The sequence below is a fragment of the Equus caballus genome, chromosome 10, assembly GCF_041296265.1.
Source record: "Equus caballus isolate H_3958 breed thoroughbred chromosome 10, TB-T2T, whole genome shotgun sequence".
Lineage (NCBI taxonomy): Eukaryota > Metazoa > Chordata > Mammalia > Perissodactyla > Equidae > Equus > Equus caballus.
Genome location: NC_091693.1, coordinates 35,708,947 through 35,736,856, shown reverse-complemented (window position 1 = coordinate 35,736,856; position 27,910 = coordinate 35,708,947). Strand labels below are relative to the sequence as shown.

General features: G+C 37.4%; 1 protein-coding gene, 2 long non-coding RNA genes and 1 other non-coding gene across 7 annotated transcripts in view; 2 read left to right on the top strand and 2 right to left on the bottom strand.

The window, feature by feature from the left end:
* The window catches only part of MTO1 (mitochondrial tRNA translation optimization 1), a 29,143-nt gene continuing 1,233 nt past the window's right edge, over positions 1-27,910 (bottom strand). Inside the window, exons 2-13 of one of the 4 annotated variants that reach the window (XR_011422536.1) lie at positions 23,927-24,126; positions 23,729-23,846; positions 19,940-20,229; positions 17,868-17,980; positions 17,583-17,773; positions 17,227-17,357; positions 16,403-16,607; positions 16,150-16,321; positions 15,260-15,658; positions 12,480-12,598; positions 3,479-3,639; positions 1-2,152 (exon numbers count right to left, since the gene is read on the bottom strand). Coding sequence is in view for 1 of the 4 variants with exons in the window: in XM_023650652.2 (XP_023506420.1) it covers positions 1,994-2,152; positions 3,479-3,639; positions 12,480-12,598; positions 16,150-16,321; positions 16,403-16,607; positions 17,227-17,357; positions 17,583-17,773; positions 17,868-17,980; positions 19,940-20,229; positions 23,729-23,846; positions 23,927-24,126 (1,859 nt within the window). In the remaining 3 variants the exon portion in view is untranslated. The remainder of the gene's footprint in view (positions 2,153-3,478; positions 3,640-12,479; positions 12,599-15,259; positions 15,659-16,149; positions 16,322-16,402; positions 16,608-17,226; positions 17,358-17,582; positions 17,774-17,867; positions 17,981-19,939; positions 20,230-23,728; positions 23,847-23,926; positions 24,127-27,910) is intronic. The other 3 variants (XR_011422537.1, XR_002810819.2, XM_023650652.2) reach the window with 3 other exon arrangements.
* On the top strand, positions 2,061-25,578 carry LOC106782172 (uncharacterized). Its single transcript, XR_001379048.3, has 2 exons — positions 2,061-2,182; positions 25,340-25,578. It is a non-coding gene; the product is annotated as an uncharacterized lncRNA (long non-coding RNA).
* LOC138915975 (uncharacterized) lies at positions 15,463-16,958 on the top strand. Its single transcript, XR_011422538.1, has 2 exons — positions 15,463-15,572; positions 16,211-16,958. It is a non-coding gene; the product is annotated as an uncharacterized lncRNA (long non-coding RNA).
* Positions 15,473-15,580, bottom strand: LOC111775515 (U6 spliceosomal RNA). Its single transcript, XR_002811222.1, has one exon. It is a non-coding gene; the product is annotated as a U6 spliceosomal RNA (small nuclear RNA).

Below are 27,910 nucleotides of genomic sequence, written 5' to 3'. Positions count from 1 at the left end.
TTAATATTTATTTTTTATTTTTATGTTTTTTTGGTGAGGAAGATTGTCCCTGAGCTAACATCTGTGCCAACCTTCGCTCTGCTTTGTATATGGGATGCCACCACAGCATGGCTTGTTGAACAGTGTGTAGGTCCATGCCCAGGATCTGAACCCACAAACCCTGGGCCGCCAAAGCAGAATGGCCGAACCCAACCACTATACCACCAGGCCAGCCCCAAGTTAACATATTTTAAATTGTAGATTTAAAGACGTTTCACATCCTAAACTAAATGACAGAACCTAAAACGAATGTTTTCCATCAAACATTTTTCAGTGAGACAGTTATTGTTGTAACGCAATTGCATTATAAAACTTAAATTTCTTTATATGTGTAGTGTCACTAGGCCCAAATTACACAGCTGTCAAGAACCTTCCAAAGCATTTAGGAACTTTCTGCTTCAAGATAAATTTTTCTATTCAGTAAGCACCCCATTCACTGCTTTTACTCCTGTATTTAACAAGAAAAAAAAAGTTTAAAAAACAGTGATTTCCTTTCTAGTGCTAAGCAGGTGGCACAAAATACCTTCTTTTTAAAAGTACAATATAGTATTGTAATCAATATTGCTTCTGTAGTAAGAATTCTGCCAAGAAATAGCCATAATAACTAAAAGAAAAGTTACCACTTTTTGAAATTACTAAATCAAGTATCAAAAAGAATTCATCACTGCTAAATGATCCAGTATTACAAATACTTTTTACTTGCTACTGATATTGACTGCTTTATGGAAAGACTAAAATTAGCTCAAATAAATCCATGAAAACTGAGCTACATACAAATGGCCATATATGATTATAACAATGAGATATTTGGCTGCCACACACCCATAATCAGGCTTAACACATAGATTTGTAGCCAAAGTGACTTCGAGGCCTTTGGAATTGTCTTAAGTACCAGCTGTGGCCTGAACCTGACATGGGAGCTTCTCCCTAGGCTGATACCAGAGATCCAAGTTGATATTTCTAGGGACAAGTAGGGCCCTCTGGCACACACGACCATATTCATCTTCTAGTCTATCCAGAAAGGTTGAGGTGACTGAGGAGCCCAGCTGGTCATCCTACCCTAACCCTTGTAACCAAATTTCATTGACGAGGGAGAGCAAGAGGACTGCCAGCACCTTTCTGATTTTTTCTGTCAATTCTGACTCAAAACCAGGGAAACACTAGTCAACAGTTACTCAGGATTTGTCTTCAATGTTAAGAAATTGTGGCCATGACAGTTTCGTAAGAAAAATTTTGTATGATATAAAGTAACAACCTTTATTCTCTCTTAACAAGGGTACCAAAAAGTTTTCCACATTATAGATGATAGGAAAGTATGATTTCCAATCTATTGATTTTATAGAGTTTTCATTAATGTCCAAAGACACTTATTGATGAGGATTTCCTGCAGAAATCTTAGAAGTCAACTTTCATCCTACATACTACTTTCTAATATTGGAAATCAGTATTAGAAAGTCTGCACTGATGAATAATTCTGGATGATTTTGTATAGTCTCAGATTTTTAGCCCTAAGAATTTGAGGGCTGTGAAACTGCCTCCTAACCTAGCAGAACCAAGCAGAAGACACCTAACTTTCAAAACGAGTTGAAAGATACAACTTTTAATTTGGTACATTTAGTGGACAAAGTCCTTATGAACAGGCAAATCTGCAAGCTGAGATTTTTTTTTTCAGGTTTAGTTTTACGGCCACTATATCTCTCTTTGATGAACACTTTACAAAGTCATATAAATAGGCTCGCTGTATTAGAGCACCTGAGAAAGAGTATGAAGTAAGAGTTTATAACTATTTTTTCAGATACACAAAAAAGCACAATTATAATCTCTGTCCTCTTCATAAATTCATGACAAACCCACAGTAACCTAATAAGGTTATTTTAATGGGTGCTAAATATAAATACTTATCTCCTATCTATACTCTTGTATTGACTAAAAGTCTTCTATGAATAGAAAGCTATTACTGTCTCTCTTCAAGTTTGTCTGTATCACATAAGCACTGATCAGTTCTGGACAATTCATTCACAGCTGCCTGTTTTTGCTGAGTGGTCTTCACAAATCTGAGCAGATTGATGAGAGCAGCAGGTGTCACTCCTGGAATACGACTCGCAGCCCCAATCTAAGAATTGAAACCACAAGAGAAACATGAGTGAGCTATGTCAAATCAAATCAAATCTATTTTCCTCCTATTAACAATCTATATATTATAGTTTATAAAATATTTTCAAAACTATCATCACAATGTATCTTCAAAATAACTATAAAGTAGATAAAGGAAATGTGATTATTACTAATATTTTGCAAACTGGGGAAACTGAGGCTCAGAGATGTAAATGACTTGTCCAAGATCACATAACTAACAGATGAACTCTGATGACCAGCGCTGTCCAATTGAACTCTCTGTGATGATGGAATTTTCTATAACATTTGCACTATAATAATGCACTTGTCCAATACAGTAGCCACTAGCCATATGTGGCTGCTATGACTGAAGAGCTGAATTTTTATTTTATTTAATTTTAATTAACGTAAATGGTAACATTTGGCTAGTGGCCATCATGTCAGGCAATGTAGCCTATGACTATACATAAAAACATAACCCAAAATGAATAGGATATATAGAGAGAATTATAAAATTTAAGGCCTGTTTGCCTGGTTTCCATGATGACTATTGCTAAGAACACCATGTTATATTGATGAAATCACTCTTCCTTTTAATAAAAATCATTTTTTTCAAAAATTTTTTACAAAACATATTTTTGTTAAATGCCCCTTTATTTTATGAACCACTACTAAACAAACAAAACACTGCCCACCAAACTATAATACACCATCAATTTTTAAGATACAACTTAGTTTGAGATGTTAAAATGTGCATCTCAGAATCAATAAATATAGCTTATCAGTCTTTAAATATTTGTTATTATAGTCCAATACTATATAACGAACATTTTTACAGATGTTTACAGATGTGCCGTGTGTGCATGTGCACACACACACAAATCTGAGGCTGAAGCATGGAGTGGGGACCTCTTTGGCTCCCCTCTTTCCCTTAGTAGCTCCCAAGGCAACACAATGGAACCCCTAGGGAGAGATCCAAGAAGAGATTTGAAAACCACTGATATGCATCATATTTTAACCTAAAGTGGTTTAAGTCATGCATATACACTAGTCTGCACTGATGGTTCAGCACATGGTTGAGACGAGAAGATAATTATAATCAACCCAATTCTTGACTTCTAGTTATTTATTTAGACTAAGCTTTTTCATCTCTTGAAAACATGCCAACATCTGTGGGATACAAAGAGATATATGAAAATAAGAGGTTAAGTTTTTTATGATGAAATAAAACGTTAGTTATGTGGCCACTGTAATCCAGCTTTAAAGAATTAAACCACTGTCTCTTTATTTATAACCTGTTCCTATCCACTATCTGTTTTCTTACCGTCAGTGGGCGACTGAACTGTAGCTTTTCTCGAACTTCATAGGACAGAGACACATCCCTGAGAGTCAAATAATCTAGGTCTTCTGGCAGTTGGAGAGCTTCATTTCGCTGAACTTCCTTTATTTCTTGTTGCTGATGGAATAATACTGATTCATAAGTGGCTGGTGAACAAAATTAATTACATTATGATACTCAGATTATTTTAACAACTTATATTTTTATAGTTTTTTCCAATTTATAAAGAGCTTTTGCATATTTATATCATTTCCACTTATCCCAACAGCATGAGACAGGTGGGGCAGGTGTTCCCTTCCACAGATGAGGAAATTGAGGCTAACATTGAAGAGAGGTGGTATCTTGCATATTAACTACAACATTCTGTCTGGTAGTTTATTGCATGTCTTTTTCATTTCAAAAATCTGGAAAATTAAAGGTAAAAAAAGAAACTGCTTTCCCTCAGTGCAAATTTTGGTGGAGCATTTCCCTCAATAGGCTGTCAGTTTGAATGTTAAGTCCTAAAGACAGGATGTTTCTTCTAGAAAAGTTTTCTGAATTGTGTCTATATAAAGCTATAATTTAAAAAAGCAGAGCTTCTCAGATGATAATTTAAATAATTCAACTAAAGTTTCACTCAGAAGGTAAGTTAGATAATTCTGCAATTATTTTGTAATTAAAGCATTATGTTCTTAGAAAAATAAATTCAGAACCCATTTTGAAACCTAAATTGAGGTGGGCATTCTGTCCCGTTCAAGAAAACAAGCCTTCCCTCAAGTTTTGGTTGCATCTGCTTCCATCACTTGACTGGCAGCCAGAAGAACCTCAGCTCTGAGCCTGGCTCTCCCAGCAAATTACCCTCTGACCACGAGCACGTCATTTCCTTCTGAGCCTCGGCTTCTTTATCTAGATGTTTACGAGCTGATCCGGATGACTTCTGATAGTCTTTATGGCAACAAAGGATAATTAGGAGTGCACGGGCCCTGCAGTTAGACCAGGCAGGTTTAAGTTTCAGCTCTGCCACTAACCAATTGTGTGATCTTGGGCAAGTGACCACTTATCTGTAAAATTAAGACAATAATGCCACACAGGACAGTTCTAAGTCTCAAACGAAATAATGCATGTAAAGGGCTTAATACAACACTGTAATATAACAAATTAGGACAATAAATTGTAATACTATTTTATGACTCATGCATAGACTCTTCAGGGGATCATGGAATATAAATGAGGAGATAATGTATATGTTAAAGGTATATTACTTAATCTTTCAAATATGTATATAGCAAAACATGAGAGAGAATACAAAGAAGAATCTGAAATTGATTTCTGTCCCCGAGAAACATGTCGAGAAGTGGATGTGTAATGCAGAGGAGGAGAGGAAGAGTGATTTGAAAACTACTGATATGTGTTGTATTTTAACCTAGTGGGATTTCTTTTAAGCCATGAATATAAATTAGAGTCTTTATATGTGCCAGAGTCTTTAAAGAACAAGGCAAAAAAGTAGCTATTCCATGGCTGAAGTCAAGGATTCCTACAAACAAGTTAAAGACGGTAATTCTTTTTTTCCCCATTTATTTTATTGAGGTCATAATGGTTTATAACATTGTGTAATTTCAGTTGTACATTATTATTTATCAGTTTCTTTATAGACTGCATTGTGCTCCTCACTAATAGTCCATCACAATATATGTGCCCCTTCACCCCTTTTGCCCACCCCCCAACCCCCTTCCACCCTGGAAACCACTAATCTTTTTATCTGTGTGTTTATCTTCCACAAATGAGTGAAATCATATGGTGTTTGTCTATCTCTGTCTGCCTTATTTTGCTTAACATCATACCCTTGAGTCCATCCATGTTGTTGCAAACGGGATGATTTTGTCTTTTTTTAAAGGCTGAGTCATATTCTATTGTGTGTATATATCACATCTTCTTTATCCATTCATCAGTCGATGGGCACTTGGGTTGCTTCCATGTCTTGGCTATTGTGAATAATGCTGCAGTGAACATAGGGGTGAGTATGTCACTCTCAATTGTTAATTTCAATTTCTTTGGATAAATACCCAGTAGTGGGATAGATGAGTCGTATTGTATTTCTATTTCTAATTTTTTGAGAAATCTCCATACTGTTTTCCATAGTGGCTGCACCAGTCTGCACTCCCACCAGCAGTGTATGAGGGTTCCCATTTCTCCACATCCTCTCCAACATTTGTTATTTTTAGTCTTGGTGATTATAGCCATTCTGATGAATGAGGTGATATCTCATTGTAGTTTTGATTTGCATTTCCCTAATAATTAGTGATGTTGAACATCTTTTTATGTGCCTGTTGGTCATCTGTGCATCTTCTTTGGAAAAGTATCTGTTTATATCCTCTGCCCATTTTTTTTTTTTTTTAAAGATTTTATTTTTTTCCTTTTTCTCCCCAAAGCCCCCCGGTACATAGTTGTATATTCTTCGTTGTGGGTCCTTCTAGTTGTGGCATGTGGGACGCTGCCTCAGCGTGGTCTGATGAGCAGTGCCATGTCCGCGCCCAGGATTCGAACCAACGAAACACTGGGCCGCCTGCAGCGGAGCGCGCGAACTTAACCACTGGGCCACGGGGCCAGCCCCTCCTCTGCCCATTTTTTGATCAGGTTGTTTTCCTGTTGTTGAGTTCTAAGAGTTCTTTCTATATTTTGGTTAACCCCTTGTCAGAAATATGATTTGGAAATATTTTCTCCTAGTTGGTGGGTTGTCTTTTTGTTTTTTTCATGGTTTCCTTTGCATTGCAGAAGCTCTGAAGTCTGATGTAGTCCCAATTTTTTGTTTTTCTTTTGTTTCCCATGCCTGAGAAGACATGGTATTCGAAAACATGCTGCTATCACTGATGTCAAAGAGTGCACTGCATATGTTTTCTTCTAGGAGTTTTATGGTTTCAGGTCTTACTTTCAAGTCTTGCATCCATTTTGAGTTAACTTTTGTGCATGGTGTAAGAGAATGATCTACTTTCATTCCTTTGTATGTGGCTGTCCAGTTTTCCCAACACCATTTATTGAAAAGACTTTCCTTTCTCCATTGTATGTTCTTGGCTCCTCTGTCAAAGACTAGCTGTCCATCAATGTGTAGGTTTATTTCTGGGCTTTCAATTCCATTCCACTGATCTGTGTGTCTGTTTTTGTGCTAGTACCATGCTGTTTTGATTACTGTAGCTTTGTAGTATATTTTGAACTCAGGGATTGTGATGCCTCCAGCCCTGTTCTTTTTTCTCAGGATTGCTTTGGCTATTCGGGGTCTTTTGTTGTTCCATATAAATTTTAGGATTCTTTGTTCCATTTCTGTGAAGAATGTCACTGGGATTCTGATTGGAAGGGCACTGAATCTGTAGATTGCTTTAGATCATATGGACATTTTAATTATGTTTATTCTTCCAATCTATGTGCATGGAGTATCTTTCCATTTCTTTATTTCATCTTTGATTTCTTTCAATAATGTCTTATAGCTTTCATTGTATAGGTCTTTTACCTCTTTGGTTAAATTTATTCCTAGATATTTTATTCTTTTGTTGTGATTGTAAATAGGATTGTATTCTTCTCTTTCTGCCAGTTTGTCATTACTGTATATAAATGCAACTGATTTTTGTAAGTTGATTTTGTACCCTGTAACTTTGCTGTAGTTGTTGATTATTTCTAATAGTTTTCTGGTGGATTCTTTAGGGTTTTCTATATATAGAATCATGTTGTTTGCAAAGTGAGAGTTTCAATTCTTCCTTTCCAGTTTGGATTCCTTTTCTTTTTCTTGCCTAATTGCTCTGGCCCAAACCTCCAGTACTATGTTGAATAGTAGTGGTGAGAGAGGGCATCCTTGTGTTGTTCCTGTTCTCAGAGGGATGGTTTTCAGGGTTTCCCGGTTGAGTATGATGTTGGCTATGGGTTTGTCATATATGGCCTTTATTATGTTGAGGTGCTTTCCTTCTATACCCATTCTATTGAGAGTTTTTACCATACATGGATGTTGGAACTTCTCAAATGCTCTCTCTGCCATCTATTGAGATGATCTGTGATTTTTGTTCCTCCATTTGTTAATGTGACGTAGCACATTGATTGATTTGCAGATGTTGAACCATCCCTGTGTCCCTGATATAAATCCCACTTGATATGGTGTATGATCCTTTTAATGTATTACTGGATTCAGTTTGCCAATATTTTGTTGAGAACTTTTGCATCTATGTTCATCAGTGTATTGGCCTGTGATTTTCCTTCTCTGTGTTGTCCTTGTCTGGTTTTGGTATCAGGGTGATGTTGGCCTCATAGAATGAGTTAGGATCATTCCATCTTCTTCAATTCATTGGAATAGTTTGAGAAGGGTAGGTCTTAAATCTTCTTTGAATGTTTGGTAGAATTCTCCAGAGAAGCTGTCTGGTCCTGGACTTTTATTTTTTGGGAGATTTTTCATTACTGTTTTGATGTCTTGTGATTCGTCTATTCAGATTCTATATTTCCTCTTGGTTCAGTTTTGGGAGATTGTATGAGTCTAAGAATTTATCCATTTCTTCTAGGTTATCCAATTTGTGGGCATGTAGTTTTTCATAGCATTTTGATATAGTCCTTTGTATTTCTGCGGTATCTGTTGTAACTTCTCTTTCATTTCTAATTTTATATATTTGAGACTTCTCTCTTTTTTTCTCAGTGAGTCTTGTTAAGGGTTTTTCAGTTTTGTTTATCTTCTCAAAGAACCAGCTCTTAGTTTCATTGATCCTTTCTACTGTTTTTTTTTGGTCTCTATTTCATTTATTTCTGCTGTAATTTTTATTATTTCTCTCCTTCTTCTGGCTTTGGGCTTTGTTTGTTCTTATTTTTCTAGTTCTTTTAGGTGTAGTTTAAATTTTACTTATTTGAGATTATTCTTGTTTGTTGAGATGGGCCTGTTCCACTATGAAGTGCCCTCTTAGAACTGCTTCTGCTATATCCCATGAGAGTTGGTATGATGTATTCTCATTTTCATTTGTCTCCAGGTATTTTTTTATTTCTCCTTTGATTTCTTAATTGATCCAATGGCTGTTCAGTAGCATGTTGTTTAGTCTCCACATATTTGTGACTTTCCCAGGCTTTTTCCTGTAGTTGATTTCTAGTTTCATAGCATTGTGGTCAGAAAAGATGCTAGATATGATTTCAATCTTCTTAAGTTTATTGAGACGTCCCTTCTTCCCCAACATATGGTCTATCTTTGAGAATGATCCATGTGCACTTGAGAAGAATGTGTATTCTGCTGTTTTTCGATGGAATGTTCTATATATATATCTATTAAGTCCATCTGCTCAGGTGGTTCATTTAAGTCCACTATTTCCCTGCTGACTTTCTGTCTGTCTGATCTATCCATTGATGTAAGTGGGGTGCTGAGGTTCCCTTCTATTATTGTGTTGCTGTTAATTTCTCCCTTTAGGTCTGTTAATAGTTGCTTTATATACTTGGGTGCTCCTGTGTTAGGTGCATATATATTTATAAGTGTTATGTTTTCTTGGTGGAATGTCCCTTTCATCATTATATACTGCCCTTCCTGGTCTCTCCCTGCCTTTTTTATCTTGAAGCCTGCTTTGTGTGATAGAAGTATAGCTATACCTGGTTTCTTCTGTTTGCCATTTGCTTGGAGTACCGTCTTTCTTCCCTTCACTGTGAGCCTGTGTTTGTCTTTAGAGCTGAGATGTGTTTCCTGGAGGCAGCATATTGTTGGTCTTGTTTTTTAATCCATCCAGCCATTCTGTGTGTTTTGATTGGAGAATTCAATACATTTACAGTTAGAGTGATTACTGATATATGAAGGCTTAATAATGCCATTTTATTGTTCGTTTTCTGGTTGTTTTGTATTTTGCTTGTTTCTCTTCCTTTGTATTTCTGACTGCTATTTCAATTTGGTGGTTTTCTGTGATGGTTTTCTCAGTATTTATGATTCATGTCTCTGGTCTGATTTTTTGTTTAGTGGTTACCATGACATTTGTATAAAAGATCTCAAAAATAAGAGCTCATTTTCTGATAGCCTCTTATCTCCATTAGCCTAAACAGGTTCCATCCCTTTCCTCTTCCCCTTCTAAGTTATTTTTGTCAAAAATTATTGTTTTGTGTTGTGATTAAAATGTTTATAGTTATTTTTGATGTTTTCCTTCCCTTTTATGTAATTGTTTGCTAAACTGTTCTGATAGAGAGCTGCAATTTTTTTATTTTGTCTGTCTGTTTATCTCCTTGCTCAAGGCTTTGTAAATCTTTGCCCTTTAGTTTCAGGTATGAGGGCATTCTTGATCATTTCTTGTAGGGAGGTCTAGTGGTGAGGAACTCCCTCAACTTTTGTTTATCTGGGAAAGCTTTTATTTCTCCATCATATCTGAAAGATAGTTTTCCTGGATAGAGTATTCTTGCCCACAAGTTTTTGTCTTTCACAATTTTGAATATCATTCCATTCTCTCCTAGCCTGTAAGGTTTCTGCTGAGAAATCCACTTGAGAGCCTGATAGGGGTTCCTTTGTAGGTTATTTTCTTCTGCCTTGCTATCCTTAGTATTTTTTCTTTGTCATGGACTTTTGTCAGTTTTACTAATATATGCCTTGGAGAAGGTCTTTTTGCTGTGATGTAATGAGGAGTTCTATTGAACAAGCTCTCTGCTTCTTTCTCCCACTGGAATATGTATAATCTTTATGTTGCATTTCCTAACTGAGTCGGATATTTCTCAAAGAGTTTCTTCATTTTTTTTAGTTGTAGTTCTCTCTCCTTCTCCACCTGAAGCATTTCTATGTTTCTGTTCTCTAAATTACTAATTCTGTCCTCCATATCAGCAGCTGTTTTTTAAGGTTTCTAGATTTTTAAAAATCTTATTCATTGTGTTCTTCATCCCCTGAATTTGTTGGGTTTTTTTTAGATTTTCAGTCTCTTTGGTGAAGAATTCCTCTGCTCATTAGTTATATTCCTGAGTTCATTGAACTGTCTGTCTGAGTTTTCTTCAAACTTGTTGAGTTTCTTTATGAGAACTATTTTGAATTCTCTGTCATTTAGATTGTAAATTTCTGTGACTTCAGGATTGGTTTCTGGAGACTTGTCATTTTCCTTCTGCTCTGGAGCATTAATGAATTTCTTCATTGTGTCTGATGAAGTGATCCTTTGCTGGCACACAGTGGTAGTTATCAGGCCACAGATTCCACCTGCCACCACTGGTGGGGAGGGGCAGGAGCTGTTTTCTGAAGCTGCTGCATCTGCTGGAAGTTGTGCTGACAGTGCTTGTCTGTGTTTGCCTGCTGGCTGCAGCCACTTGGTGGGTCACACATGCACATGGAGGTGCTCTGGTGCAAATCTGCTGCCTTGGCTGGGGACTGGGTGAGTTGTTCACTAGGTGGGGAGGGGTGGGGTGCCTTCTTTCACACGTTTGCTGGTCCACTCTGTGCTGATGGACCGTTTGCCTGGGCTGCTGCACTTCATGGGGACGCCCACATGGTGGCTGAGCCATACCACTCTGTGTGGAGTATTCCTACAGGCTGGTCTGCCACTCTGAAAGCAAAAGCATTCATGTGCAGGCCTGCCTGCTCCCCTGCCTCTTCTGCCATTTGTGCACCAGCTGCTGTGTGAGGACCTGTTACCTTCATTGCTGCTACTGAGGAGGAGATCTGCTCACCTCCTTCCACTGTTTCCTGGGGATGAAGTAGCCCCACCTTCAGATGTATGGCTGTGTGGATCTCTCAGATGTCCTACTGTGCTTTGTAGGGAATCTTCTGTTGGTAATGAATGTCTGTTTTATTGTAACTTAGCAGGGAGAGACTAAGGGAAGAGCTTACTCTGCCATGATGCTGACATCACTCTCTAAAGATAACTATTCTTTATTCTAACCTGAACCTAGTGATTTATCAGACAAAGCAAAATTGCAAACCAAGTTTAAAATACAGAATTTAATCACCTTTTCCCAGGGGCTAACAGCCTAAATGTTCAATCAGGTAAATTTTACTCAACAGAGAAATCAGAATGTTGAAATAAAAGGTCAACATTACTTCTTATACATTAGCATACTACTAGTGTCTGGTCATTTGAAAGAATGATTCTAGGATTTCGGTGAGTTCCTTTTGTTGGTAGACTTTTGTTAGCTTGCATTCTGGGATGGTAAGTAGTACTTGGGTCATCCTATATATACAGCCAAAGCAGAGAAATGTGACAGACCTCTCTGGAGTTCAAAGAAAATGCTGCTTCTAGAAGGAATGCAGCACTCTTACCATCTTCACCGGTCCTCAAGGAACTGAAGTCCTTTCCTGTTTGAACAGTACAACATCTTCCAACTTTTACTACCCTTTTCCCCATCTCATTCTGTTCCCTGCCTTTTTCTCCACATAGTTCCCTACCTCAGGAAAAAATCTGTCAAAATGCAGAAGCTGATATTATTCTCAGTATTTTTTGTTTATGCTTGAGACTTTTCATAATGAAAAACTAAAAAAAGGCAGAGCAACTACAAAAGTCATCTGTGGATTTGATGGTCAATACACTGATCCAGAGTATGAGAGCACACCAAGTGTTATAATGTACAGGGACAGACTCTGGATTTCTTTGCCTGATACAGAGTATTTGTTAATGGTAGAGTATTCCACTATTTTGTCAAAGCCAAAGACAGTATTATTTTTCTCATTATTAGGACATTAGATGGGGAAAATGTAAAAAGGAAGCTCAAGGGAAAAAAATAAGTTTTTTTATCTAAAGGAGAACTCTCCAGTAGCACTTCCCAAACTTGAAATGTGCACACAAATCCCCTGGGGATCTTGTTAAAATGCAGATACTTACTCAGTGGGTCCATGGTGGAGCCTGAGATTCTGCATTCCTAACAAGCTCCCACATGTTGCAATGCTGTTAGCCTGGGAACCCCATTTTGAGTAGCACAGAGCCTAAGACTATGCTGGTCCTATGGTAATAATGGCTTTTCTTGACATAGGGCTCTTATTGGATCTGCTGTCCATTCGTAATGTCCACATATAAGAGCATATAGGCATCTTAAGTAAAAAAGTATTTCCTACCTTCTATTTTCAGTCTTTTAGCTAGCTCTCTACATTCAGTGTACTTCTTCAAGGGCTCTGGAATAGCCTTGGCCAGCACCTCCATGTCAACTTCCTCATACTTCAGAACATCCAGAGCTCTGTAAATACACACAAGTTTCATTAACATTTGGGTCCATATAAGGCAAATTAAAAGAAGATTCCTGGGAAACAATACTAAATCTCAGAATAAATAATATCAAAAGATACCCCTAGTTCTTTCCAAGTCCAATGAGCAAATGCAGCAGCATCTGCAACACAGGGGGACCTCAATGAGCTTAGTGTGTGATTCTCCCCAACTCCCTTCCTTTATCGTGAGAAACTAGTGGTTGGTAAAGCTTTGATTGCTATAACCCATTTGTCCTCCCTTTCTTGTAAAGACAGAGTGTCCTCTGATAACAAGGGTTTAATCGAATTCTCTTAAGTATTTACATCTAAGCCATGTTAAGTCCATGTCCTGTGAAGGAGATCTCCTGCTTGTTTCAAGATTGCAAAATATTCTGCAGTTTCCCTCTCATTTTGTTTGGGTCTCACAAGGCCTCACTGATGTATATAGTTTTCCTACATTTACTGCCTTAATTCATTTTATTTTTATTTACTAACTTGGATCTTTCTTTTTTTTGGTGAGGAAGATTGGCTTGAACTAATATCTGTTGCCAATCTTCCCTTCTTTGCTCTAGGAAGGTTGTGCCTGAGCTAACATCTGTGCCAGGCTTCCTCTATTTTGTATGTGGGTCACTGCCACAGTGTGGCTTGATGAGCAGTGTGTAGGCTGGCACCTGGGATCTGAAGCCACAAACCTGGGCCACTGAAGTGGAGTGCACCAAACTCAACCACTATGCCACCAGGCTGGCCCCAATCTTTCCCTCTTACAATAGCTTGCTTTTTTGAAAAATTCTGTCCACCCAAAATCAATTAAACCAATTAATTATCAACTCAACAGAAAGTCAGATCTGCCCATCCAGGAGTGCTGAGTCTTCCCAGGCCTCCCAGCAACCTCTATAGCTCCTTCTATTATCACAGTCATGCATTATCACCCTTTGCAGATGCTTGACTCATCTTTTCTGGCTCTAGAAGTCCAGAAATTCCCTCCCTATAAGGAACTGGTCACTTTGTTGTGCTCCAAGAGACAAATTAGGTCAACTAATTACAGAGACTTCATCAGATAAGCTGCAATGAAACCATATAACCCTAAGCTCCAAAACAGAAATGGCTGTCCTTTCAGAAATTATAGAACATAATGGGGTAGACCTTCTAATGACTAACTAACTAGTTACCCTAGAATCCAGGAGGATAGTGACCTCACAGACAGCCCTTGACCACCTAACTTTTAAAAAAATTTAAATAATTTATTTACAAGGCTTGGAGCTGTTCTTAGGTCCAAACTTCAAGACCTGCTTTGAATCAAGCCTAAGCCTCAGAGCCCAGAGCTCTGGCACAGAAAGGACAAGTCCGTACACTTCAGCAGAACACAAGAGACAATGTCTGAGCCATCTAACACATCAATGCATTTCCCTATAATCCTGAAAGGAAAATGCATGCACATGCACTCTGTATCTCTTTTGTTAAAATGCCTGCTCAAGGGGCCAGCCCTGTGGCTAAGTGGTTAAGTTCACGTGCTCTGCTTCAGTGGCCTGGGGTTCACCAGTTTGGATTCTGAGCGTGGACCTACATGCTGCTCATCAAGCCATGCTGTGGCAGCACCCCACATAGAGGAGCTAGAATGACCCACAACTAGGATATACAACTATGTACTGGGGCTTTGGGGAGAAAAGGAAGAAAAAAAGAGGAAGACTGGCAACAGATGTTAGCTTAGGGCCAATCTTCAAAAAAAAAAAACCTGCTCAAAGTCTTGTTCAACTTAGTGCTTAGTACAGAGCCTGGCATGTATGCAATAAATGCATTTTGGCCAATCTTCTACCTTTTTAGCTTTATATATCTAGGCATTGATAAAGTGAGTTCATGTTGGGAGGCTGAATGTTACACTGTAAATACTCTGCTGTAATCAAATATGGGGACTGGGACACTGTTCCCTCTTGAAGGGAAAGGTACCTGAATTAAAAAGGAAAGCATTTGGCCAAATTACTTAAAAAAAAATCACCTTCACAAAATGGCTAAAATGCTAATTAATGCATAAATATATGAAAAAGGAGACTCTCAGTTTTATATTTTTACCAAAGTAATTCCATTAAAACCTTGTTGAAAACTTCTACTGCTCTCACTATGATCTCAATACAATTAGTCACATTTAATGCAAATTGTAATTAAATAAATTTGAAATAGTACAACATTTGATCAAAACAAAGCATAATGTTATAAATTCTTTGTGCGAAGTTGGAAACACTGTGAACCCTCCTAAATTTAAAACAAACAAATAGCTGGAAAATTGAGTGACTATAAACCATGTATATACTACTGCTATCTCTCAAGGCCACTTAGGTGGTAAACAAGTATCTCCGCCATCCTTATTTGTGAATCAGGCTGTCATTCCTGTGAATGAGGTCCCCAAGTCTGGGTGATTACTATGCAGGTTCTTTAATACTTACTGTTACTATCATTAAAAATCTGCTTAATAGCCTCTAACAGTGGTGCCAGTGCTTTGGGAAATTTCCATGAAAGTAAAAACTTGGGAACAGAAGTTGTAAACAATAAAACACCATGATGGATGAAAGAAAACAAGGACATATTATGCTAGGCTGTTAATTAAGGAGAGTGCATTTGGCAAGATTAGATAATAAAAAGCAGCATTAAAATGGGTATACCTTTAATCTACAAAATCCTCACAAGGGAAACAGGTTAAAAAAAAGAAATATACACGGGAGATACAGCTGCAAGATCTGTGCTTCTAAGCTACAAGTGTAGGTTGATGCCGTCTGAGCAACTCCCCTCCCTCAACTGGCACACTTAAAAAAAAAAACCTTTTTTAATTGAAATAACATTGATTTTTAACATTGAATAAATTTCAGGTGTACATCAAAAATATGGAATGCTTCATGAATCTGCAAGTCTTCCTTGCACAGGAACCATGCCAATCTTCTCCGTATTGTTCCAATTTTAGTGTCTGTGCTGGCCAAGGTGAGCACAGCTTACTTTTTTTTAATGGGAAAAATCAGTGCTGAAATATGCAGATTTTGAACTACGCAAGGTCCTTAGGAACATATCTGTAAAGCAAAAAGCTCTCCATTAATGTCCCTTAGACTCAAAGTCCATATAACCAGAATGATAAAAACAAAAACCAAAAAATCCCTAAAATGTAGGAAGGTACTCCTGAAGTAAGTCCAAAGACTTTATAACACTCTGTTTAACCAAAGAGGTTTCCTTGCTGGAGCTCACAGACAAGATGAGACCATTCTAATTGCTCCAGGCTGATCAAAGAAATATTTCTTGGTTTGTACCCTCTAAATCTTGGGGAAGTCAGAACTCAATGGAGGCCACAGAGAAATTATATAAAAAATAAAAATAATAATTTAGAATCATATATATTTTTAATACTGTGTAAAGAGATAAGTTACATCTAAAGGATTCTGAAAACAAGCCAAAAGTAAGCTACATTCATTTAAAATGTGTAAGTAGGGCATCTTTAGGTAATGTCTTTCTGAAATGATCTTATTTTCTGTAAAAAGTGAGAAAGGTTTATATTAAAAATGCCTACCTGAGAGGCAGACTTTTACTAACACTTATTGAAGCCTCTGGAATTAACTTTTTCCATTTAGAACTTGAAAACTCAATGGATTTTAGCACAGAAATGCCTTCTTCTAAAGAAGACTTCATCCAAGAAGCTCTTTCATATCTTTGTTGGGACACACAGCCAGCTTCCTTATACCCTAGAAGAGGGAGGAAAAGAGCAGAATGAGAGAGGTGTCACAGAAGAATAAACCTGGCTGCCGGACTTCATGAAGACTGACCTCGGAATGTGAGCCTGCTGTCAGCATTATCGGGGCGCAGTGACAAACGGAACTCAGCTCGGCTGGTGAACATACGGTATGGTTCATTGGTGCCCAGTGTGGTGAGGTCGTCAATCAAGACTCCTATGTAGCCTTCTGTTCGGCTAATGATAAAAGGAGGCTGGCGTCTGACCCGAAGACTTGCATTGATTCCAGCTATCACACCCTACAAGAAGACTGAAATGTTTAGAGCACTATTGTGAAGTAAACAAAGGGCTTTCTTATTCAGAACACTACCTGGAAAAAACAGCATGGGGCACCAAGAGAGCAGGCACTGCCCAGAAGGGATAGCATAGAGACAGAAAATGTGATCCTTATTCAGAAACAGAATATGAGTAATGTACCACTTTGTTTTCAACAATATCTGATATTCCCAATAAGCCTAGGTGGGCTAATCTTTTTAAAAAATCCACCTGTAAGACTTTTCTAGCCTTTCCCCACTTAGATGTAACAATAACACAACTTCCCACTTAAAAGGAATAATAATATAATTTTCAATAAAGTTATGTTAAAAGGACTACATTTTCTTTTTTTTTTAATTTCAGGGGCAGTACAATAAATCTATATTTTTTTAGATCCATGAGTTCAGAAAAGAGTAATAAGGCCACAAGTGTTTTTTAAATCCTATTGCATACAGTAGCCATTTCCATATGATCTTGAAAGGGAAGTAAGTCTTCTGTTCCAGTTGAGTTGTACCTAAGATCTATCAGTTACTATAACAGACACTAAGAGGTACAGCAGTTCAATAGTCCCTTTCTGTTTCTAACATTCGAACAACCTCTTACTTGAGCTGCAGCTTCCTCGTAACCAGTAGTGCCATTTATCTGTCCAGCAAAGAAGAGCCGTTGCACCAAATGTGTCTCAAGAGAAGGAGTGATCTGACGGGGGTCTAAGTAATCATATTGAACACCATAGCCTGAGCAAAGAATAAATGATGCAGAATAAATAAAAACAGAGCTGGTTTGCTTCAAGGCAGAGAAGCAAAGATTATCATTAAATGTTCTTCAAAAATGAACACTATTTTAAATGCACAGATGTTGCGCTTTGTCTTCGGAAGCTCTAACCGTGAGGGTAACTGAGGCCTCCTGTCTGCTGAACTGACGCTGAGCTCACAGTGAAAGGCAGCTGTGATTCCCTTTACCTGGCTGCACCATTTTAGCTTTCTCCAAGCCTCTGATGCATGTGATCATTTTCTCTTGTAGTTCAGCTGGTAGCGTCACAGATAACCCTTGTGGGTAGATGAGGCCAGAATCCAATCCTTCAGGTTCCAACCAAACCTGATGCAGACGGTTTGGAAAACGCAAAACCTTTGATTCAATGGAGGGACAGTATCTAGAACAGGACATTGAAATAAAAAAAATTAATGAAAGAAAAGAGCATTGACATCACCCCTTAAAATAACTAAGCACTGATATTTTGCCCTTACCGGGGTCCTCTTGTAGTTTCCTTAACGTGACTATTAAGGTGAAGGTTCTGAAGGACAATCTCATCCACTCTAGGGTTGGTGTGAGTCAAGTAACACGGCAGCTGATCTTCTGGCTGAGACACAGGACTAGTCACAGAACTGTTTTGCTTCTCTGTTAGTTTGCCTCTTAGTCAAATAAACTGCACACATGATATGCACTTACTTTCATAGACATTAAATCTATGCATAATGCCAAAGACTACTTATGAAGTATTGTCAAAACAACCCAAAATATGAATCTAAATTTAAGCCTCTAGATCCACCAGTTTACAGGAAATATAGAGGATGGAGGAACATGTTTAAGGCACCAGACGGATGAAATCAGACCAATCTAGAATGTAGGAAATTCTAGGGAACAAATGACTCAGTTTTCTTCCACATATAAACGTCAAAAACAGAAAAAAAAAAAAACTGTTATAAGACACATCATCCAATGCAATGTGTAGACCTTATTTTGGTTCCTGGTTCAAATAAAACAATTATAAAAAAACATTTTAAATAAACTGTAAACATTTTAAATAAACATTTTAAAACAACTGCAAAAAACAACTAGGGAAAACTAAACACTGAGTATCAGAGAATGTTAAGAAAATATGTTTTGCTGGGTGATAATGGTATTGTGTTTGATTTTTTACAAAGTTCTTATCTGTTAAAGACATATACCAAAGTATTTATAAGTGAAATGATGTGATGTCTGGGATTGTTGCTCTAAAACTCAGCAAGAAGAAAATGTTGAGGAAAGATGAAACAAGAATGCCAAAAAATGTTATTTCTTGAACCTGGGTGATGGACACATTTATTAGACCATTTTTTCTACTTTCTGTAATTTGAAAGTTTATTTTTAAAAAGTCTAAAAATATACACACTAAGAAAATATCATCACAATTTACATTTTACCAAAGCAAAAATATAAAAGTGACTTGCTCAAAATAACAGACTATTTAGAGCCACTCATTAGGATAACACTCAGCAGAAAACTAGGACCATCAATTATTAGTCCTCAATTCTAAACACACAATATACATTTTTTTAATTCAAAAGATAGGCACAAGTAGCCTGTACTATTCAAAAGTATCAGTATCATGAAAGACTGAGGAACTGTTCCAGATTAAAGAGAAATGACAATTAAATGCAGCATATCATCCTAGATAGGAAAAAAACCAAGTTGCTATTAAGAACCATATCAGGGGGCCAGCCCGGTGGCGCAGCAGTTAAGCACGCACGTTCCACTTCGGTGGCCCAGGGTTTGCCAGCTCAGCTCCTGAGTGTGGACCTATGCACTGCTTGTCAGGCCATGCTGTGGCAGGCGTCCCACATATAAAGCAGAGAAAGATGGGCACGGATGTTAGCTCAGGGCCAGTCTTCTTCAGTAAAAAGAGGAGGATTGGCAGCAGATGTTAGCTCAGGGCTAATCTTCCTCAAAAAAAAAAAAGAACCATATGGAGACAATCAGCAAAATCTGACCATAGACTCTATATTAGGTAACAGCACTGTATCAGTGTTAAATTCCCTGAATTTCATCACTGTGTTGAGGTTATATAGGAGGATGTCTTTGTGCTTAGTTGAGAGACACACTGAATATTTAGAGGTAAAGGGTCATGATCTCTGCAACTTACTCTCAAATGATTCAGGAAAAAAATAAGAAATGTATTACTGTTTTAAACAAACACTAAACATACACATCTATATATGTCTCTATATAGAGAGAGAAATATGGGAAGATATTAACAATGGGTGAATTTCAATGGTTTATAAGAGTTTGTTTTAATAGTCTTGCAACTCTTCTGTAGGTCTGAAATTGTTTCAAAAAGTTCAAATAGGCAGTTATCAAAGTAATGAAATTTAAGAACTTATGGGGAAACACCAAATTAGCCAAATTAGCTAATCCTTTAAAGATCACTTTTTTTGGACCCTAAGCAATAGTGATGTAAAGAGAATTGCTACCAAAAAAAAGAGAAAGAAATGGTTAGGCTATATGTTGCTGTGAACAACCAATATCAGCTGTAAAGGCAGATTATCATAAATTATCTTACCTTAATCCACACTGTCTCATGGATAAAGCTGAACGGTGTGGGTGGATTATCTGGTGTCTGCTTGTTTAGAATGCTGAAATTAATGGACTCTTTGGCAATTCGGGGTGGAGTCCCGGTCTTCAGTCTTCCCACCACAAACCCCAACCTCTCCAGAGTCTGAGCCAACCCTATGGAAGGCTGATCCCCTAGGCGTCCTGCCGGGTGCATCTCCAATCCAATGACCATCACGCCTCTCAGAAAGGTCCCAGTAGTCAGAATCACACTCTCCGCAAACACTGTGCTTCCATCCACTAAACGATTTAGGAAAGAGAGTAAAATCGTCTTCTAATTGTTACCATAGATCAAAGTGGAATGTGACTATTTTACATTAGAACTACAGAAAAACTTTGTCTTTAGAAACTTAAGAATTTTAAATGAATAAGAAGGCCATATGTTATCAATTGCAAGAATTCAAGAAAGCTGGGAGGGAGAACATAATATGTTAGCACCAATTCACATGTTCCTAAAGTCATATCAGCATGGAAAAGTTAATGTCAGTTAATTTTTTTAATTAATTAATTTTAGACTTCTTGCTAAATACAACAGACTACCTCACATGATTTCTTCTCCCTCTTGAAACTCCAAGAAAATAAAATAAAGGAACAAAAGACATATAAAATCACGGAGACAAGTAACGGAAAAGAACCTGTCAAAAGATGAGAAATTTCAAAATATTTTTGGAAGACAGAAAGTGGTTGGAAGATTGATAACTCTGATCTAGCAGAGGGGAGGTGGTGGTAACTCAAGAATCAGAAGAGAAGGGGCTGGCCCGGTGGCTCAGTGGTTAAGTTCGCATGTTCTGCTTCTCGGTGACCTGGGGTTTGCCAGTTCGGATCCCGGGTGCAGACATGGCAGGGCTTAGCAAAAGCCATGCTGTGGTAGGCGTCCCATGGATAAAGTAGAGGAAAATGGGCATGGATGTTAGCTCAGGGTCAGTCTTCCTCAGCAAAAAGAGGAGGATTGGCAGTAGTTAGCTCAGGGCTATTTGTCCTCAAAAAAAAAAAAATCATATCTTTGGGCCTATAAGATATAGACAGGTTCAAAAATCAGCATTTAAAGATACTAAATTAAGTAACAGAAGCATAAGTAATTTAAAGGTATAAAAGCCTACATTAATAACAATAATATAATCATTAAATCTGGAGAGAAAAGGAAATGAAAATAAAACTAATTTAGTTATTGTTTGTAGAGGGAAGTCAATAAACACAGAAGAAACAGAAGATAAAGCATATTATATAAATCATAGTTATTATAACGTAATCACCAGAACAAAAACACAAACTTTAAAAAAAGAAACATAGCTCCAAAAGCAAAGCAAACACAGATTAAGTGGGGGGGGGAAAGTACAGGACAGTGCACATAACATACTACTACTATGTGACAAAAATTTAAAATATATATACGATATGTACACCTGAAGACACATATATATGCATAGGTAGAGAGACTACACAAGAAACTAGAAATGCTCTTGCAAAAGAAAACTGGTTGGCTGGGGGACAAGAAGAGATAGAAACCACGTTTTCACCCTGTATTCTTTTGTCTCCTTTAAACTGTTTACCATGTGTATGTACTCCCCATTCAAAAAAACTAACAAATCTATAACAAAAATTAACTTTAAAACAGGGAAATTAGGTCAAGATCTGTATTTTAAATAGTGACATTCTTTAGCACAGCTCCTCTTGCCATTTTGTTCCCAGAATGCTCGCAGGCAGCCATATTAGTCCCCTAGCCAGAAAGCTGATTCTTCTCCTGAGAACTAACAGACATCGCCATTTGGGAGTTCCCCAACAAAAAGCCAGCTCAATCCCTAATCACCAGACCACAGAGTCAGCCAAGCAATAATACTAACTGCACACACAAATCTTCCAATCAGTGTTTTAGGGCCTCATTTTAAAATCTGAACTGACAACCAAAGTTCCCCAGACACTTGAAGAAAGCCCTCTACGTGAAAGGGAGCAGCCCAAAGAAGCAACAGAATAAAGAAATCTGGAGAAAACAATACACAGATCAGAAAGAAACTTCAAAATCGATAATTACAATCCTTATACAGATTAGAGAAAACATCAAATTCAGAAACCAAGAACAAGATGCTAAGAAAAATAAACAATCAGAAAAAAAGGACACTGTTTATAAAGGAAAACATAAATTTTAAAAATTCATTATAAGGATTTGGACAATAAAGTTAAGGAAATCTCCTAAGAAAGCATGGCAACATGACAAACAATAAAAATAGAAGAAACCTAGATGACCAATCCAAGAAGGGACAGAAGTGAGAGAAAGAGAGCATGCAGAAATAATAGAAGAAACCACTCCAGAAACCAAGGACAAAGATTTCTAGATTGAAAGCGAACACCTGGTACCCTACCACGATGTATGAACAAAGACCACATTGAGGGACATCATTTTAAAATTTTAGAACACCGGAGACAAATACAAGATCCTAGAAGATTTCAGAAAGAAAAAATATCTCATATACAAAAAAATTTAAATCAGTATGCACTGAGCTTCTTAACAGCAAAACTGGAAACTAAAAGATAGTGGAGTAAGACTGTCAAAATTCTCAGGAAAAAAGGATTTAAACTAGAATCCTATTCTTCACCAAATTAAGAGTGAAGTCTAATGGGAGAAGAATACATTTTTAGATATGTAGGGACTCGGAAAATCTACCTGTCATGAAGCTTAGGAAGCTACTGGAAGATGTGCTCCAACAAGATGAGGTGATAAGAAAGAAACAGTCTGAAGTCCAGGGAGACAAGGGGGGACGTAACACAGCCACGTGGTGAAAGGAAATTTCAAAATGACACCTGTGTAGACGGCCTGGAGAGCAACTGTCCCGACTACAGCACAGGCGTCTGAGGGGCGTGAAAGGTGATGTCTGTGAGACGGAAGCACCAAAGGAAAAACCAGAATTGATAGATTATTTGAGTATTGAGAAAACAATAGTTTTTTCTGATGAAAAAGTTGAACCGGTAAAATAAGCAAATAAAAAAATAAAGTAATGATTAACCCAAGACAAAGTAAAGAGGTATATGAAAGGAAACAAACATAACATTCTGCTTGGATCTGCAGTGAACAATACTTAAATAATCATAATAATGTAAATACTATCAACCGAAATTTACAGTATAATTTTATTGGAAGGACAGAGGGCAAGAAAGTAGGAAATTAAAAAAGAGCTACCATAACAAAAAGTTAATAGATAATGTCCAAGACTGATAATTTAGGGAGTAAAAGCATAAGCATACTGTTAAAAATAGGGAGCTATATATCCAAAGTGACAACTAAGAAAGTTGAAGTGGTTAAGTCTAGAGAGAGAGAGAATTGTTTTTCCATACAAACTTTTAAATTCTATTTGATTTTTAAAAAAAATTACATGCATATGTTATTTTGATTAAAAAATTAATACATAAATAAAAATATAATAATCTTATAAAATATACATTTTAAAAATTTAAAGTCATAACTAGGAAAAATACAAATTACAACAGAAAGACCAGGAGAAAAAGACACAACTGTGTAGGCCATAAAATCCTACACTAAGATGGTACAGATGAGCTCAGAATTTGACTGAGCTTCATGAAGATCAAAATGAAAAGAGAAATATGATTTTTTCATACAATTTTTCTTATCCATAAAGAGAAAACACAACAATTTCCTCGAATAAGCAAAATATCGCCATACTTTGCTCTAAAATAAATTTCTCACATGGAGTTTGACACATTATTATCATCTATAACCAGTACACACCCAAAACAACACCATGGACACGGCATTTCCCAGTGTGCTCAGGCTCTGGCTCTGTAAGAATAAGATCTTCTACAGCTCCCTCCTGAACAGTAAGCAGTGGCGTGTTTAGGATTTCTTTCTGTCAAAAAAGAACCCAAGTTGAAACATAACAGTTAAACAACCACTATAATCTCTCCTGTTTTCATGCCCTATTCTTACCTGCATGTTCTGCTTATAGAGTTTCCTATCAATTTGAGCTCTCAGACCCCAAACAGCTGGTCCCTTACGCCGGTTTAATACTTTGTAATGTACACCAGACTGGTCACAGATTCGACAACACAGGCCATCCAAGGCATCTACTTCCCTCATTAAATGGCCCTTTCCGATGCCGCCAAAGGAAGGATTACAGGACATCTGACCTATAAGAAAAGACATAAACGAAATAAATATATGAGCACCTTGCACATTGTGAGTGTTTAATAGGGACGTGTCTGTACAAGTGACTAGAATCATCTCACATGATAAAAAATAAAAAACTTGAAACACACACTGAAAGGAAAACTCCGAAGTCCCAGTGGGATGCAAGAGTTGCTGAAGGCATTCTGAAGAGAAACCACTGTGTGCAGTTTCTTTTGATCATCTTTTCCTTGATGCATATTTTACTCTTTCATTAGGTTGCCTTTTCCTTCAAAGTGTGGTTTTGAAATCCTTACCTCATAAAACCTTCCTGAATCAAACATACTTTCTGTTTGTCTGTTTTGGGGGAAGACTGGCCCCGAGCCCGTGCCCATCTTCCTCTACTTTCTATGTGGGACGCCTACCACAGCATGGCTTGCCAAGTGGTGCCATGTCCACACCTGGGATCTGAACCAGCGAACCCTGGGCCACCAAGAAGCAGAACGTGAGCACTTAACGGCTGCACCACCCGGCCGGCCCTCAAACATACTTTTAAGAGGTCCCTTTGCACTGATTCACTGCTATAATCAATTACGTCTTCCATAAATGCCATCTGCTGTTTTCTTTTTGCTCATTTTTTGCAGAAACAATTAAATTATAAACTTCCTGAAAGTAGGAACCCAGATTTAATACCGTGTCTTTAAATTCCCCTAATCTTCTTTGGAGATCTAAACTAATGTGGTTACCTCAAAGGTTTTTATGGGAGGTGGAGTGGGAAAGCTGTGTTAACATCTTCAGGTCTACTGCAGCCACCATCGAGCCCTCCACAAGTTTTTATGGTCCCCAGAGGCTGAAGAGTGCTGTGATTAGGAGCATGGCTTAGGAGTGAGTGAAAGAGATCTGGCTTAATTCCTAGATCTACCACTGACAGACCCTGTGATTTCCACAAGTCATCTAATTTTCTGTACCTCAGTTGCTGCACTGTAAAAACAGGGATGATAGCTGTAGTAGATTACTTCCCTCCTTCTTCCTTTCATACAGAATCACAATTTTATTTAGGTAAACACTCTCCCCTGTGAAACTGTGTTTGGGGAGTGTGATCTAAACTGAGTTGAGGGATAAATCTTTATCGACCTAAAGTAGTCACGGTGTTCCTGTTCTTACTTGCCTGTGTCTGGTTTAAGGCGGGGAAATAAGTCATGAGGAAAGATTTTTTTTTTCTTTTTCTCTTTAAAGAGATACAAGGAGAAAAAACTTCTGCTGAAAGTTGTCACACCTGGATGTGACACCTGGAACTACAACAGCCATTTTGCAATCATCAGGACAGCTAGCTTGAAGATGATCCAAGAGCGTCATAATGGAGATATGGAAGGAATCTGAATTCTTGGATGTTGTGGGCTGCTGAATTAACCAACTTTAGAGCTTATCTACTTGCAGACTTCTTGTTAGGTAATAAATTCTCCTTTTTGTTTAAACTCATTGAATAAGGATTTGTTATTTGTAAAATGAGGTAGGGTACATAAAGCTATTAGCACAGTGACTGGCACAAAGTAAGCCTAAGTAACATTTACTAATAAGTATTTTAACTTATTTCCCAGGTCAGTGTAAAATACTCTTTGCTTCTGATCTTCACTTTTTAAAAATCACATAATTTCTTTCAAGTTTTGTTTACATTTTTAATCATAAATAATTTATCACCAACATTTTAACAATTCTTCTAATTATTTTCTCAAAGTTGTAAAATATTACTATTTACATAAGTGTCCTTAAATGGATATCTTAGAAAAGTGCTCCAGGGCCGGCCCTGTGGCCGAGTAGCTAAGTTCGAGCGCTCCACTTTAGTGGCCCAGGGTTTCACCGGTTCGGATCCCAGGCATGGACATGGCACCGCTCATCAAGCCACGCTGAGGCAGCGTCCCACAGAGCAGAACTAGAAGGACCTACAACTAGAATATACAACTACATACTTGGGGGGCTTTGGGGTGAAGAAGGGGGAAAAAAAAGAGAAAGAAGATTGGCAACAGATGTTAGCTCAGGTGCCAATCTTTAAAAAAAAAAAAAGAGAAGTGTTCCAGACACTTTGTATAAAATCCATAAGCATAGTGGATATTTATCCTATCGAGTTTACATGAAAGCAAGCAATCTGCACTCCTGAGTTTCTAATTCAACATATTACTTCACATAAAAATGTTAAGCTATTTTATTAAAGAAACAAAAAATAAGAAATAGAACATTGTAATGAATTCCCAATTATCGAAGCAGGTCCAATCTTATGTCTTTTATACCTCTTCTCACTTCCCTCTTTCCCAGACATCATATCAACTGTAAATATTTCAGCCAAGGACATTTTGTTTAGGAAAAACACACACACAATAACTTAATCATACGTGAAACATTTGAATTATTTGTTAATGAATAAGTAACCAAAATATAAACTAAAATGTGAAATGACATCAGCAACTAGGATTTTTTCCTCTTACTCTGTACTACTCTTAAATACTCCTCTTCCCATCTTTGGAAAGGACACATTTCAGATACTTTTAGATCAGAGGTCATAACCCAGTTGTTTCCCTGCAATGTTTTGCTTGGTACACATAAAAGCTTTCGTTAAAATAAACAAACAAAAAAACTGAATGAGAATGTATTTTCCAGCTCACTACTCATTGTTACTCCATGTTGTTTGACATCCACCTAGCTGCACATGTTTAAATTATGTCTGGCTCCTAGAGCATCTAAAGTGATGTTTTAGATATTGCTACTCATCAAAATAGCTTTAACTCTCATTACATATGCGTTAATTAAAAAAAATTTTTTTTTAAATCTTGAATCCAATTTCTGACCTTTTTCTCAAACTTTCATCCCCAGAAACGAGTGTCCCCATACATATGAGAAAAAAAAAACACCCCAAACCCTAAGAATAAATTACTGAAATTCCACTACTTCCTTATATCTCTAAAGTAAACAACTTCTGGGCGCTTTTCTGAATTGGTGTATATTATATACCTATTTAGAAAATACACATTTGTGGAAGTCAAGTGCCAAGAAATCTTCATCTTTTTAAATTGCTAAAAACTTTTTCTCAACTATATTTATCAATGTTGAGCCCCTTTTCTCACAGGCATAAAAGGTGAACACAGCACTCTCTTTTGCTTCGCCCTCAAAATCTTTCTCAACATAGAACTTCGGGACCCAACATTCATTCCCAGTCATTTGGAGTTGGAATAACGAAGTCTATTGGTCCTCTGCGCTCTTAAGTAGAGCCTACTAACATCCCAAGTGTGGTACTAGTACTTGGGGTGGGCAACAGCAGTAAAAACGTACACTCCATTTCTCACTCTACTAAAGAACTGAAGTCAGCTATGTGAAAGGCTTATGATAAAACAATAGTTAACATCTGACCACTTAATATGGGCAAGCGCTGTTCCAGATGATTTGCATGTATTTTCTGACTTAAACTTTACAGCAACCATATGAGGTCGGTACTATTATTTCTATTTCATAGAGAAAGAAATTGAGGATAAACTGTCCTCTGTCCAAGGTCACACAGCTAGTACACAGTGGAGGTTAGACTAAAGTTCAGAACATCGAACAATCTTTTCAAGAGGGAACTTTCTCCATGAAATGCCTAAGTGATATGACACAGAATAAACAGGATCAGAAAGCTTTTCTCTCTGTCATGAAAGGCAAACGACAGCTTGCCAAAAGGCATTCTTTTCCAGGTTAGTAAAAAAAAAAAAAAGACTTTCTGCCTCCGATTTCAGTACTAGAGGATGATATGACTGAACCACAAGAGGACAATTCTTGCAT